We start from the raw sequence: 14,425 nt of genomic DNA on the forward strand, positions 1-14,425 counted from the left end.
ACCAGGGTCACTGCTAAATTCCTCACTGCTTACAAGTGAAGAGCCAAAGGGGGGTCGCACCTGGAGGGAGGAGCAGGCAGGGCAGGTGGCCCAGAATTGACCAACGAGGTATTCCATCCCATACACATCATTCTCACTTTCCTATTTATCACTAACCCACTGCCTCCTGGAGGTGGGGCCCAGGAGGGAGGGGCCCTCCTGTCTCCCACTGATTGGTACCAGCTTTGCCAATTCTCCAGTTAAAAGCCTGCAGGTGTGATGGCAGGGGGAGCTACTGCATTTTCCCCTCTGCCTGTGCTGGGGGGAGCAACTCTGCCTGAGGAGGATTTCCAAGCTCTCGATCTTGGTTTTGTATATATTTGTATATATTTGATTATTTCTATTATTCTTATTATACTCTTTTTCATTACTATAGTTTATTAAAACTGTTTTAACTTTCCAACCCATAAGTCTCTCTCCTTTTTCCCTTTCCCTTAGGGTGAGGGGGGGAGAGGGTTAACAGAGAGCGTCTGCCACCGGGTTAATAGCCGGCCCAGCTTTAAACTGTGACATAGCTGAAAGAACAGTAAAACAGTCTGGAAAAATAAAAATTGGTCTGAGAGAAAACACCATCATCTATTGGCTGTCCCAGCTGAAAAACAGAAATTAGCAGCAACTATTGACTGCTCCAGGTGATAGTGTTGTACGCCCCCTCATGTCTCTGCCATATAAAAGTGACTCGCTTTTAACCCAAATGGAGCCTCTGTCTCCAACAACTCCCCCCGCTTTAATTTTTCTCTGATATCTCCTAGACAATTTATTGGACTATCACCAGGAACACCTGGGTGACTCGACTCTCACTCTTCAAAGTGAGACTTTGTCTATCATTGACTTTGAGGCCTCACTCCTGGGAACAGTTTGGTGACCACTGTACCTGTACTATTTTGAATTATATATATGTGTGTGGGCATGCACATATAGGTAACTGACTGTACGTGTATTTCTTCACTAGTGATAATTTAGTAGCAAGTTGTAATATACAGAAATATATACTTGCTGCTACTATTGATTGCTGCTACCATTAAAATATAAAGGTACTTACTTTATTACTCATGAGTATACTTGCTTTACTAATTTGTAGTAATCTGTAATAAATTTATAAAATAAAGCCTCAGTGTCTTTGTGTGCTATGGAATCCTGCAAACCCACTATGGTGATCTCTACACACCCACAGGCAGGGTAATCCTTTGGGTTGTGACAAGGAGGCAGAATAGCTGGTAATTCCTATGGAGTTGCCATGGGATTACAGATGGACAGAAGCATCTTAAGGGGACATAAATACTTGCCTCAGTCACAAGATTTGCCACTTCCAGAATCTGAGAATGCAGAAGTAGCTCTTGATGGGCCCGCTGTTACTTTAAAATCTGTCTCAGGTTCAAGATCAAAGTTTCTTTAGAGTGTAAGCACACAACCACAGAAAACAAACATTGCTACAAAGGTTTTGGTACCTCCTCTGTCAGCCACTCATTCTTTTTCTACATTTAGAAGTATCAGTCTTCAGTCACAAAACAGGATCGGTATATTCTGGACCTCCTTGAATGATGGCGAGGAGGTAAGGTCTCAAACGCTCTAGAAGGAGGCCTTTGTTTGCCCAGCACAACACCAAGACACCATGGATTATTCATGAAACTAATCAGACAGGGGACTAGTCAAGCTGTTGCTGTATTTCAGGTAAATACATTGGCATTCTAAAGAAAAAATATTTGATTTTTAGATAAGAAGCTTTACTGTGTAACTATCACAGACGGTTTCTGCTAGACTGTGAAGATACGCCCCAGGGATGCAGATGAAAATCAGTCATTAAATCAATAGATGGTACGTACTCCAGATACTGAGATATTACTACTACATCTATACTCAATACTTGCCAGTGAAATTAATTCTGGTGCTAAAAATTCAATTCATTTCTCTAACAAAACAAGCAGATACAAGTCAAAATCTCATTCAGTAGCACTGCTAGTAATGACACATTGATGCAAGGACTGATGTGCAATTTATGCACTGATAGGGGACATTGCTTATGCTTACTGAAACACGGAATCACATGCTCAAAATCATGCTCATCTTTGCAGCTGGCCCAGGTGAAAAGACAGTGCATGTAGTCAGCACAGGGATTACAGTAAGCATAAGACATTCTTTGCTTCTGGATCCTTAACTGACATAGTGCCTTCGTTCCTCCTGCCCCGTAGATACATAACATAGGAGTTGGTTTTGGCACCCAAGAGACAGCTGCAGTTTTTCTATTTGTTACGGTTCCAGGTGACAGACCACAAGAATGGGCACACCACTACACAGTTCCTTCCCTCATAGCATGGGGAGCCCTGAACAGCAGAGGGTCTGGACAACTCTTCACTTCCTTGAGCTTAAGGTACCACAGCAGTTGTGGCATCTGAGCAGAGTATCTACTGGAGGCAACTTAAACTCAGCACAAGTTATCAAGACACTATTTGCTTCACAGAGATCAGCACTACGTTTTAGGAATGACTGTCAGCTGGTTAAGGATTATCAGTTGCTTTCAGTATGCTCACCTGCCAGTTACGACAGCTAATTCCTTGCTATGAACAAAGTAGAATTAGCATATTGTGTAAGTCTACTACTTCTGTTTTCACAGGCACAGCTATGATCATTGTAAAAAGAGAATACCATAAAAGACAACTCTACCAAGCATTCCTACAAGTTTTACTTCTGTAACATACTTCTCTGAAAGACTATCCTATCAAATGTTGACACTGTTGCACTCTACTTGCAGAAGAGTCTTATCTGGCTTGTACTAGAAGGTGGCAAGGAATTAGTCTGCATTTTTTCTGTGAAAAGCTTAGAACACCTGGAAGCTCTTAACTCAGTAGTTTAATCGCTACAGATTACTTTTCTGAAGGTACATGCTCCTACCCATACAGATGGTGTTATGTTTTGGAGTCAAAATGCCTCTTGCTGTGGAACAAGGGTGACCTCTAGTGCTTCCAACAAGACAGTTCCAAGCAAACCTAAATATTACAGAACAAGAACAAAAACAGCTATAAAAACTGAATGCTTAATGAGGCTGGGTGATTGGTATCCACTGAAAAACTTAATCCTCCAAAGGTTAAGATTTAAAAGCAGTTCTCTTTTCTCCAAAAGTATCACTGTTTAAATTAAAACCTTAGACTGACACAGAAGTTTAAAAAGATCTATGAAATCAAGACAAAGATCAAAACCAGAAACAAAATAGAAATCGTTCACTGCTACTCCATGAACGCTACTCCATTAGTTCACAGATGTCAAACTAACAACAACGCACTTTGTGCTGCGTACTTGCTAACTTTCCAGAACAGAAAGTGAAAGTAGTGCCCACAGAGAAATGAAATCATGGCATAAATCTGAAAAATTTCAAGTATGTCCTCTACAATATACAAAACCAACATTAACTGCAAGTAGTCATTAAAAGACATTCAAAACTATAAAAATTACTTTGTCGCATTATTTTTTTTCACTGTGGTGTCCTTTATGTTTCACATTATTATTTCTATTATTATAACTATAGGCAACTACTACTCTCATTTCCCCCAACCAATACATCTTCATCCTGTCTCTCCACTATTGCCTTGGTTTTTTTATTTTTTGATCTTTTTGCTCCTTTAGCCAAGCTCAAGGGAAACATAATAGGACAGGAAGGAAAACAATGATCACTTTCCACAGGCACAATTAAAAGTAATCATTCTAAGAAAAAAAAGAGCTTCCTCCACATACAAATCCCTTCCCCATCCTGTGCCAAAGTAAGCAATAGGCTTTCATGAGCACTTAGAACACAGACGGCATACATGGACACCATTTAAATAGATTTACATAACAAGTGAAACTGCATCCAGATTTCTTATGGGTACCTTTATAGTTCCAACAGCTTTGACAGAAAATTTTTACTGAAAGCAAAGTATGTGATAAACTCAGTTTCCAAGAAAACTAAGTAGCCAACGCTCTAGTGATGCTGCTCAAAAGAGAATGCGTTTCAGTCTAGAGTATTTAAACAAGTCATAATTATGCAAGTATATTTAAGGTCAAATGCAAAATTTAATTCTATCAGTCAAGGCAAACACAAGTTATGTATAACACTTATTTGAATCTTCCCCCTGCCCTAAATATCAAATTTTTAATAAATCACATGGTGCCAGGGCTTTCAGAAATACATTTAAAAGTTCAAGTACTTTCCCATACTGTCTTTTCACATAATTTTTTTAAAGTTTTGAGATCAAGGTTTTTTTCCATCTTTGCACAAAAGCAAAACTGAAAAATATTAGCCAAAAAGGAGACAACAGGAAAAAATATATGCCTCTGAAAATGCTTTACAATAAAACTAGAAGTGTGATCTCAATCACGTACACTGCTTTGCTATAGTATGATCACATATTACAGAGACAAAAGCTATACAATCTGCATACTTTGCTTGTACAAATATAAAAAATGCAAACATTCTTATCCATAAGAGAAATTTATGAAGTATTTTCACAAAAAGACACTAAGTGCACAACATGCTCTTTACCTTGTAAATTCCAGGACGTTTAGCAGTTCATATCTCTCTTCCTGTCCCAACTGAAGAATTAAAAAAAAAAAAAAAAAGGTGAGAACTAATGTAAAAAACCTCAAGCAAAAGAATGGAAACCAACTAAACAACATCTCAATAGATATGTAGCATGATGCAATTATTCAGAAATTATTTAATTTCTGAATATAGCAGGAGTAAATACAGCAAATTACAATGTTACTCCCAAGTACTTACAGACTCTATGATTACTGAGTCAGGTGTCCTTCCGGTGAATACAAAATGAAGATGCCTGGCTGCTCTGACCAATGCTCCTTCATCTGCAACAAGTCAAGTAGTTATTTTACAGATGTACTAGAAAACTGTTAGTTTATCCGATGATTTAATGGACACAGCCCAAGCTTTTCTACTTTTGACTTCCTTTTTCCTTTATAGATTTTAAGATTAGATGCGGTGCTGGAAAGAACTCTTTGTTTCTCCTGTTAAAACTGATGAAATGAGTTTACAGTTCAGAGAAAATAAGCCCTCAAAGGAACACGCCTCTCAGCTCAGTAACTAGAACATCTTCTTCAACGCACCTAGGCAAGCACCTTCCTCAGTAGGGCACTGGACAAAGTACCTTTCTTTTCATCTAAGTTCTGTTTTAGAAGGGAAGAGTGATAAGTCATTCTTGTAAATAATAGATAACTGCCTTCATTCAGGAAATGTTTCAAGCAGCAACCCAATCTCCCATAGGCATCAGTTCTCTCCAAATGGCTCAGGATGTCAGAACAGAATTTGCTTGCAATGCCCAATAAAACATTGCCATGGCCCAACTGGCTTTATTTATGGCCCTACCTCTGCCCTTGTCTCCCAATTGTTGAACGACAGAGAGATAGCAACCTAGGAGCTGGGGCAGACAGGGAAGAGGAAGGCTGGAGACTCTCTGTGCTTCATGTAATTTCTCCCATCATAAGTTGTTATAATACATTAGCTCAGCAAAGCTGAGCATATTTTAATCATTTTGCCTTGCTTCATCATTTCCTGAATTCAAAAATTGTCTATGAACCACCACAGGCTTGAACTAGACCTTCTGCACTCTAATCTTCTCTCACTGTCTAGTAGAACTTATCACAACTTTTATCCTATAAAATATGTCTTTTTCATTTTAGATTACAAACACAGTCTCTGTTCTAAATCAATGCCATGGTTACCAAGTACAGAACAGGTTCATAAGCAAGGACATAAATTTGTCTCTTGGTTTGATTTCTATTTGCATTTGAGCAGTTCCTTCAGACTTCCACAGCAATCTGACAACACCTTAGGAGTGCTGTATGGCTAATCACTCTTCACCCTTACATAATCCACAGGACATCCATATATATTTTCTAAAGCAAATTAGAAAAGTCTAAATCCTTTTTTGACAAAACTGATTTTAGCTGACACCAATTCTTTTTTTGAGGGATATGTTTTCTTTTTAATTTTGGAGAGTACTTCAAGAAACAATAAACTTTGAATAAAATTTGCTTGTTGAGTTGATAGAATACATTACTGTGTGTTCACTCAGTTATTTGAGTCTCACCTGGAGATGCTGCTTGATATATAATTTTATCACCTTCTCTTTCTGGAACTGCTGTATGACACACTGCCATCATTGTCAAAAACTCACATATTATAGGCGCAGTTGGCTAAAAAAAGAAAAAAGATGTCAGTGTGATTAACCATTTAAGCAATAACTAACTGAAATGTAATAACAGATATGGACAAATAATAGTCAAGAAACATTTAATGAAAGATTTTTCCTCTCTTCTTTAAAAACTATCAACAACTCAACAAAACAGATATTATCTGTACACTAATTTCAGCATGGAGAATAACTTCTTGCTGCTGTACTTCGATACCGGCTACCATAACAATCAAAAGCAGATAACCAGAAACACAGAATAATTCAAATAAGCATTTTACAGGGAATGCAAGTCTGAATGCTGTATTGAAAGAATTTTACTTTATTCACTGAAGTTTCTTTGGATGTTGTCTTTTTTACTAAAAATATTCCCTTCTACATAACTTTTGTCTAATACTGTATTTGACAACACTTTTTAAGAACCTTTAGAAAGACATAGCAACCAAACCCGAAAATCACACGGAAAATGCTGCAAGGTCTGTCAGACAGCTTTTAAAGGAGACATTTAGATGAATGTGTCAGGCACTTCAGAGTACACAAAGCTGAAACAATTTTAAATGATTTAGCCAAAAGAGGGGAAAAGAGTGTACATAAGCAAAATAGTTGATTGGTTTTGACGAATACAGCGAAAAATCTTACTAAAACAGCTGAAATTTGCAAAATACATGAACTGCGTCCTGAATGGTTGTTCAAAAGAAACCCCAGCATTCCCCCTAAATAAGCTCAAAGCAGCTGCCACATCCACTGAGTTTTTTTGTAGCATATTTATAGTATTTCAGATTACTAGAAGACTAAGAATGTCAACAATGAAGACAACATTACAATTACTCTATAAAATACAATAATCCCTGAAAACCTAACTTAATTCCACAGTGCAAAAACACTAATGGGAGCAGGTTCCTGTCCTCTTCCACTGAGGGCCCTCAGATCCTCTAAGATGTATTCAGAAGGCTGAATTACAGGTTCTTTTCCAAAGCACTTCAGAATACACTTAGCATACAGTGGTGAAACCTCTCTTTGAATGTGTGCCTAAATTTTTAAGATGTATACAAATGCATTTTTATAGCTTGTATGCTCATATTACATATACTTAGTACTACATATCTGTGATATCTACCAGAAAATTTCAAGATTCAACCACCTGCACACCAAGGATTGTCTAGACAACAGCAGTAACAGGATGACGCCTCTTCCAAGCAGTCTATGCTACTAGCACTCGTCTCTTTAAAGCAAATGCCAACCTCTATAATGCCTGCTTCATTTCATTATCTGAACTGATGATCTAACCTCATGGAAGCATGTACACAAAACCAATGTATATGGTTAACTCCTAACTCTTGTCTATGCCTGGGCACAGAAATACTAAGTCATGTCAGGATAGTAAGTTAGCTTGACTTATCCTGAAAGCTTTGATGGATGTCATGACATCATATGAACACCATGACAACGTTAAAACACCCATGGAATGAAGAATGTAGGACACATATTTCAGACTCATAACATCTGAATCATATCATTAAAAAAAAAAAGGAAAAAAAAAAAGGCCTGGATCTAATTATATGTATCAACAACCAACGATTATAGAAGTATTCATGAAGGCATGCTGATTTTGTGCAAATACACAGTCTGTTTATTTTCCAGTCTATTTATGTTTCCAAAGGACATCATCTTTTGACTTACTGAAAGCAACAGTTTGATTTCACAATACAACTATAATTGTTTCTATATAACTTACATGATTGCTTTGAAGATTCTCCAGTAATGATGAGTCACTAAATGTTTTTTCTTCTCCATTTTGTGAGCCCTGCCTAGAAAAAATTAAGTAGAAAAGGTATCATCATTAGCATAGTCTTAACAATTCATACACAAATCATCCACACTACTGTGCTAAGGTCAAACACAAATTTTGGTTTGTAGCTGTTACAATAACGGCTGCAATCACATACTGTGAGAAAGAAGTGAAAAGGTACTTGTTTCACATCTCCAAAGTTTATCTAATTTTAAGCAACCTTGATTTATATAAATACACTTAAATCCAATGAAGTTTCTCTGCTGACTTTAGGTAACTCAGGATGCATTAAAAATAAGTCTACAATATAAGACTGTGGCTTCTTGTCTTCTGTCCTCTAGAATGAGATTATAGAAGGGACTCAGAAAAAGATACGATCGAAGAGATCACATTTAATTGAGAAATTAGCAGTTTTGGAATAGGTTCGCAAATGTTTGTAGAAAAGGAAGGCTGGTATCTGAAACAAGTAAGCAAACTGAGTTCAGACATCAGGAAAGTCTGCATGGAGAGGGTTTGCTTTCTATTATTCACGACCAAAAAGGAACCTAGTAAAGAATACACAGCAACAATGGCGAAGTAGGGACTGAAGAGATGCAAGGTGGAGATGGTTCTGGAGAAATGAAGTCATACACTAACATCTCTCAAATTGCACAAATCTTCTGGCTGAAGCTGAGAGCTCAAAAATATAGATACTTCTAGGAAGACTTGTTACTGCAGCTGACTGTTGAGTATTAAGACAATCTAGTTGCATTTGAATCCCAGTGAAAGAAAACAGTGCTGAAAAGTGAACCCAGTTGGAGGAAAGTATTCTTTTTTCATTTACTTTGGATCTTGCCCTGGATCACAATCTCACAAGAGAGTGAACACATTCAGTGATTTAAGTTGAAGGATAAGCCACATATGTCAAAGGTAGTCTAAAGATTCTCTATGAATACGAGAAGTGAGCTATTTTAGTCCTACACTACCATGGAGGAATATAAAATGGCAGTACCTCCTCCATATAGCCACTCAAGGACTACATTTTCTAAAAACCTATTATTAAAGTGAGAAATATGAAGCATCCTCATTCACCAAGACTTTTTTTTTTTAAACACAAAGCAAATAAATGTTTAAGTGCCAAATGTTAACAACTTCAGATACATTAAAGTTGTTTAGAGTCAACGGTTTAAGCTTTGCTTGAAGCTTTCTGACAGAAAGGCTTCCAAGATATTTTCCAGGTTCTCAGTGCTAAAAAAAGGAAAAATATTTGCAGTATATGTTGTGTCAAACTGGAAAACAATTCTTTCTAATAAAAAAAAAAGACTTAGAAGATTTGGAATTCAGTATATTAGTAATTTTAGGACTAGAAGTGTTACTGTCATAAACAGATTCTATTAATTACAACAGATTTTCAAGACATTCATCGCTTATAAAAAGGAAGTACTTTTTTTAACTGCTGTTCAGGCAACAGTTTATCCATTTCACATGGGCTTACAAAGATTTTGAGGTGTATTAGTCAAAACCAGTCTAATTTCATAAATATAAGCAAGAATGCTTAATTTCATGTAAGCATTGCATTATTTTAATGAAACAACTCACTTCTGCGTAGTTAAGCACACTTGTACATCTTTGTAAGAAACATCTTGCCGCTACATCAAACGAGGCTATTCAGGTCAGGTAATATTTTGAGGTGTGCATGTGTGCTGCTTTTTATGTGTATGTGGGGCAATTTTTCAGTTTTTTTTTTTTTAATCTAATGAAAGACCTATTAATACTAATTTAGCAAAGCAAGTTTTTTCCTTCAAACTTTTTAAACATAAGATGTCAATACATTACAGTCACATTACAGTGTGACAAATCTTGCTGTGACTTTCAACAAATACAATCTTTAAATTATCACTGTTGTAAATGACATTTTTTTCCCAGATCTGAGCTTATTTTGAACAGTATTGCAAATATTTAGTTTAAGTAAGTATGATGAAGAAGGACAAGGCATCATGCAGATGGCAGCAGAAAGGAAGCCAGGACTTAGTCTTTCCTGAGGTCCTCCTTAAGAGATCAATGTTGGTCCCAAGTGTATTTGAGTGCTTTAATCTCAGTTTCAGTGAAGCACTAGGTAGTGCTAATATTCTAAAACTATCTGTAGGAAGTAAAATATTAACAATAACTTATCACATATTTTTTGCTCTCAAATATGGATTTTTTTTTCCAAACATGTTAGAGATTATTACTAACCTCTTACTAAGTAACAGAAGAAAAGTGTGACCAAAGTTACCATAATACCAATTACCGTAACAAATGACAAAACTTTCTCTCCGATAAGCAATTCTGAATTGTACAGGACTGTCAGTAGAAGAACTGTAGTATACCTCAGTGATCCTGTTAGCAATTCTATTCCAGAGTACACAACCTAATGCCATAGAATTGTGATGGCATAAATTTGTGTAAGTAAGACTGTCGGTCCACATCAATTTGAAGCTAAAATAACTTTTGAGTAAAATATCTCACATTTAGGTCTGTTCCTAAAAGTCTCACTCACTGGTTTTAATCTTGAATCTTCAAACACCACATACTAAATGATTTTTAGAGCTTACCAATCATCTGAAGGAACACTATAATCCTCTGGCTCAGGGCAATGGCTGCACAAGAAGGGAAGAATAGAAACAGGAGAGGAAAAAGAATCACAAAGGCTAAAAAATTTGATCATGTATAAAAAAGAAGTTAGTTAATGAAATTAAATTACTAAAAAAAGTTTTAAAGGTATTTCAACAGAGTATTTTGCTAGTGCCTAGATAATAAAATACTGCAAAAATATGTTTTTCTTGAGGCTTCATAAACTATAAATGATTATTTTTTTTTCAGTTGAAAGCTTCTCTACTTACTAACTTATACCAGCAGGCATAAAGGCATTTGTCCTCTTCATAAATCTTGCTCTATATTTCAGTATACACATATTGTTACAGTTTCTCATTAAACAAAAGGTAGTTTTTAAATTATATGAAGCCATACTAATGCAGCTTGTCTGGCTGAGTTCACAAAATGCTGACGAACAAAGCTAGCCATAGCACACAAAGGACTTTGCCCTATAATGACACAGGTTTAAATATATCACAATTTATAACACACTTGGAAAGGAGAGGCACGGGAGATGGAACAGTTGCTTTTACCCTTTTCTGTGTTCCTAAATTCTTATTTGCATCAATACAGTAAGAGAGAGTGACTCTGTTCTCCAAGTAGTTATGAGAGATGCTGTAACAGCTATTCACTGCAAAGAGAAACTCTGCTTTCTAAACAATGATGCTAATCAGAAAACCAGTCTATGTCTTCTCAAAATGGGGTGGATGTGAGCTGGAAAGTATAGCAAAAAAATATCAGATAATTTTTTCTAAAAAATACATTCACACCTGGGTTTCATAAAGGAGAAAATTTCGAATTTGTGCTGTACCAACTTCAGATGAAGATACATAATGAACTGAATATCAAATACTGATTTTAAGTGCCACTACCATTAACGCATTTTTTTAAATCTTAAAAAACTGCCATTCAAAGAACTTGAAAACAGTTAGCTCAGAGCAGTTTCTCTGAAGTCATAAAATTAGCTCAGGTGGTTGAAATTGAGCCCAATACATATATACACACACATTTATATACACATTTGAAATATCAGGGTTAGAACTGTATTTTATTACAACTGTTAATTAAAAAAAATCATCAGTATGGTTAATGCATTAAGGATCCAAGTTTTTTTCAAAACAGAAAGCCTACATCAGACTCCTGAAAATTACCATTTTCAATTTTCAAAGGGATCCAAGTGATAAAGCCACAGAAGTTAAATCATCACCTGTAGCACAAGCCCAACACTTAATTTCACAACCTCTGCTTGCTCTCTCCCAGTTCTAGAGGTGTCTAATTATCTGTTACTGAATGCTCTGAGACAGGCCCAGGTCCAGCATCAAACATACGGGTAAACCACACTGGCATTTACAATGTAGGTGCTTCTGCTCTATTTATTGCTCTAATTATTTCTTTTTCAAGTAAACAGTCTTAGAAGTTTGAGGCTTTTATGAACTCTGTTGAAGGAGTTGGCTGCAACTGCTGACAATGAAATAGTAAAATGCTTTGTTTGCATTTATTTGGAGAGATTTCTTAACTGAAATTGATATTTGAAGTTACACCACTATAACAGTATTCATAAAAGCCACTTGGATGGTGGCTACAGTACTGTAATTCATGCTACAGTACTGTAATAAAAGGTTTTTGTTCATCCCGCATATTATTTAGTGCAAGAGCATGTGCCTACATAAAATACGAAGCATGGGCAACGATACAAGTTTTTGCAAGTATGAGGAAAGACTTTTTTTTAGTAACAACATTAAACAGATTGAACGATAGCAAAAGCATGCACACTGAAGTTGTGTTACAGTAGTAAGCTTTTAGTATCTAAACTTTATTTTTGTTCCTCTTTGCAAAAGGAGATGCCATGACGACTGCAGTGATGATACCTCTTATAAGTAAGATTTCATAGTCACAAACAGACTGACTTGTAGTTGTAGATACTGCCAGGTGTAAGTTTATTTTAACTGTAGTATTAATGCATGGGCACATATGCACAGGCAGAGGAAAAGAAAGGCACACAAATAAAGAAAAGTATATAAAAATACCTACCCATAAGCAACTCCTGCTACAGTACACTTCTTAAATTGCATGACATTGCATGTCAGGGTACCCGTTTTGTCAGAAAATATATATTTGACCTAAATGAATGATAAAATTCATTATACATTAACATTCAGCAGTTATTTACATATCTAGTACATTTCATTACTATCAACACACTATTTATAAAAAAAACAGAGCACATAAATGTGGCAGATGCACAGTCTTGATACCATTTCCAAACATTTCAAACAACTGAGATGTCAAGAAGCTTAAGCTTGCTTCTGCGCACAGTGGTATACTTAACTATCCCTTACTCTATGCATTGTTGAAATGCAAGAAACTACTGAAGACCAATGGCTTTGATAGTAAAATATTCAATTTCTGACAGAAAGCAATACAGTAAAAGAAAAGTATCTATATGCATTTCTAAACGCCTCTTTTTGACATAGAAATACCTTCTTAAAGCCAAAACATTAGTAAAAAACTAACAATTCAGAAACGCCAAGTTACAGGAACAGAAGAAATACATTCCTTTCTACCTACTCCAGGTCTCCTATTTCCCTAACATCATAAATCTTTCCTCTCTGGAATGTACTCGTTAAAGTATTTTAAAAATTGAAGCTGAAATAATAGAATCATAGAATCGTTTTGGTTAGAAAGGACCTTTAAGATCGAGTCCAACCATTAACCTAGCACTGCCAAGTCCACCACTAAACCATGTCCCTAAGCACCACATCTACTCGTCTTTTAAATACCTCCCGGGATGGTGACTCCACCACTTCCCTGGGCAGCCTGTTTCAAAGCTTGATAACCCTTTCAGTGAAGAAATTTTTCCTGCTATCAAATCTAAACCTCCCCTGGCACAACTTGAGGCTGTTTCCTCTCGTTCTATCACTTGTCACCTGGGAGGAGAGACCAACACCTGCCTCACTACAACCTCCTTTCATGTATCTGTGATATATTTAAATTTAGTTCAAACCTAATCTTAAGAAAAGGCTAATATATGAAGAAATGAAGTGGTCTGTGATGAAACAAAGGTTATATTAGTCAAAGGTAAACTTCAATTCATTAAAATTTATTAAAATTTATTTCTCATTTAAAAAAAAAATCACAGTATTCTTAATTAGGAATTAACTGCATTATACGTGGAGCTAATAAGGCTATGTATTAGTAAATTTACTCACATCTCCTATTTAAAGATTCTGTTTCTGAGAGATTGTTTCTGATTATGACTTAGCAAAATCAGCAGTTAGAAGAAATCTTCCATGTCAGGTTTATGCCTCAAACGGTATTTTCTTTGTGGTGGAAGAACAGGAAAGAAGGAATTGCAGCTAAGAACACTCAATCTTTTTTTTTCCAACGCCAAAGTTTTGCCTTTCTTAAAACCTGAAGATCTCTTGGGGGAAACCTCTTCATTATGTGCAGCCCTCATGTAATTCAAAGAATAGATTTGCTCTTTTGTTAGCAGGGAGTCCTTCGGTCTCCCTACAAAAATCTGTTCAAATTACCAATCTGTCAAAAAAGTTAAAGTGGGGATACCAAGAAGTCTGACTAGATCTTGGTGGTGAAGGAGACTTTGATGAGAAACTTGAGAAATGAAGACAAGAACTGTTGAAGTCAAAAAGAGGGAATGTGTCTGGGAATGTGAATAACAAGCTAACTGCAGAGAGAGAAAAAACAGACAGATTGTGCAAAATGAGACAGAAGGAAAGCTAAGATTCAAGAGAATCTCTTACCCACAAGAGGAGCTTGTACTCCTCTTTAAGGCCAGGAAGAGAATGGA

At 36.2% G+C, this 14,425-nt stretch overlaps 1 protein-coding gene across 9 annotated transcripts in view; it reads right to left on the reverse strand.

Annotated features, from left to right (window-relative positions):
- Positions 1–14,425, reverse strand: part of ATP8A1 (ATPase phospholipid transporting 8A1) — a 127,905-nt gene that overhangs the window by 71,568 nt on the left and 41,912 nt on the right. For 6 of the 9 annotated variants that reach the window (XM_068402608.1, XM_068402604.1, XM_068402605.1 and 3 more), the window contains 6 exons: positions 12,649–12,737; positions 10,578–10,622; positions 7,951–8,023; positions 6,114–6,219; positions 4,790–4,872; positions 4,553–4,602 (listed from right to left, as the gene is read on the reverse strand). In XM_068402608.1, the coding sequence (XP_068258709.1) occupies positions 4,553–4,602; positions 4,790–4,872; positions 6,114–6,219; positions 7,951–8,023; positions 10,578–10,622; positions 12,649–12,737 (446 nt within the window). The remainder of the gene's footprint in view (positions 1–4,552; positions 4,603–4,789; positions 4,873–6,113; positions 6,220–7,950; positions 8,024–10,577; positions 10,623–12,648; positions 12,738–14,425) is intronic. The other 3 variants (XM_068402607.1, XM_068402606.1, XM_068402611.1) reach the window with 1 other exon arrangement.

Source organism: Nyctibius grandis, chromosome 6, assembly GCF_013368605.1.
Source record: "Nyctibius grandis isolate bNycGra1 chromosome 6, bNycGra1.pri, whole genome shotgun sequence".
NCBI classification, from domain to species: domain Eukaryota; kingdom Metazoa; phylum Chordata; class Aves; order Nyctibiiformes; family Nyctibiidae; genus Nyctibius; species Nyctibius grandis.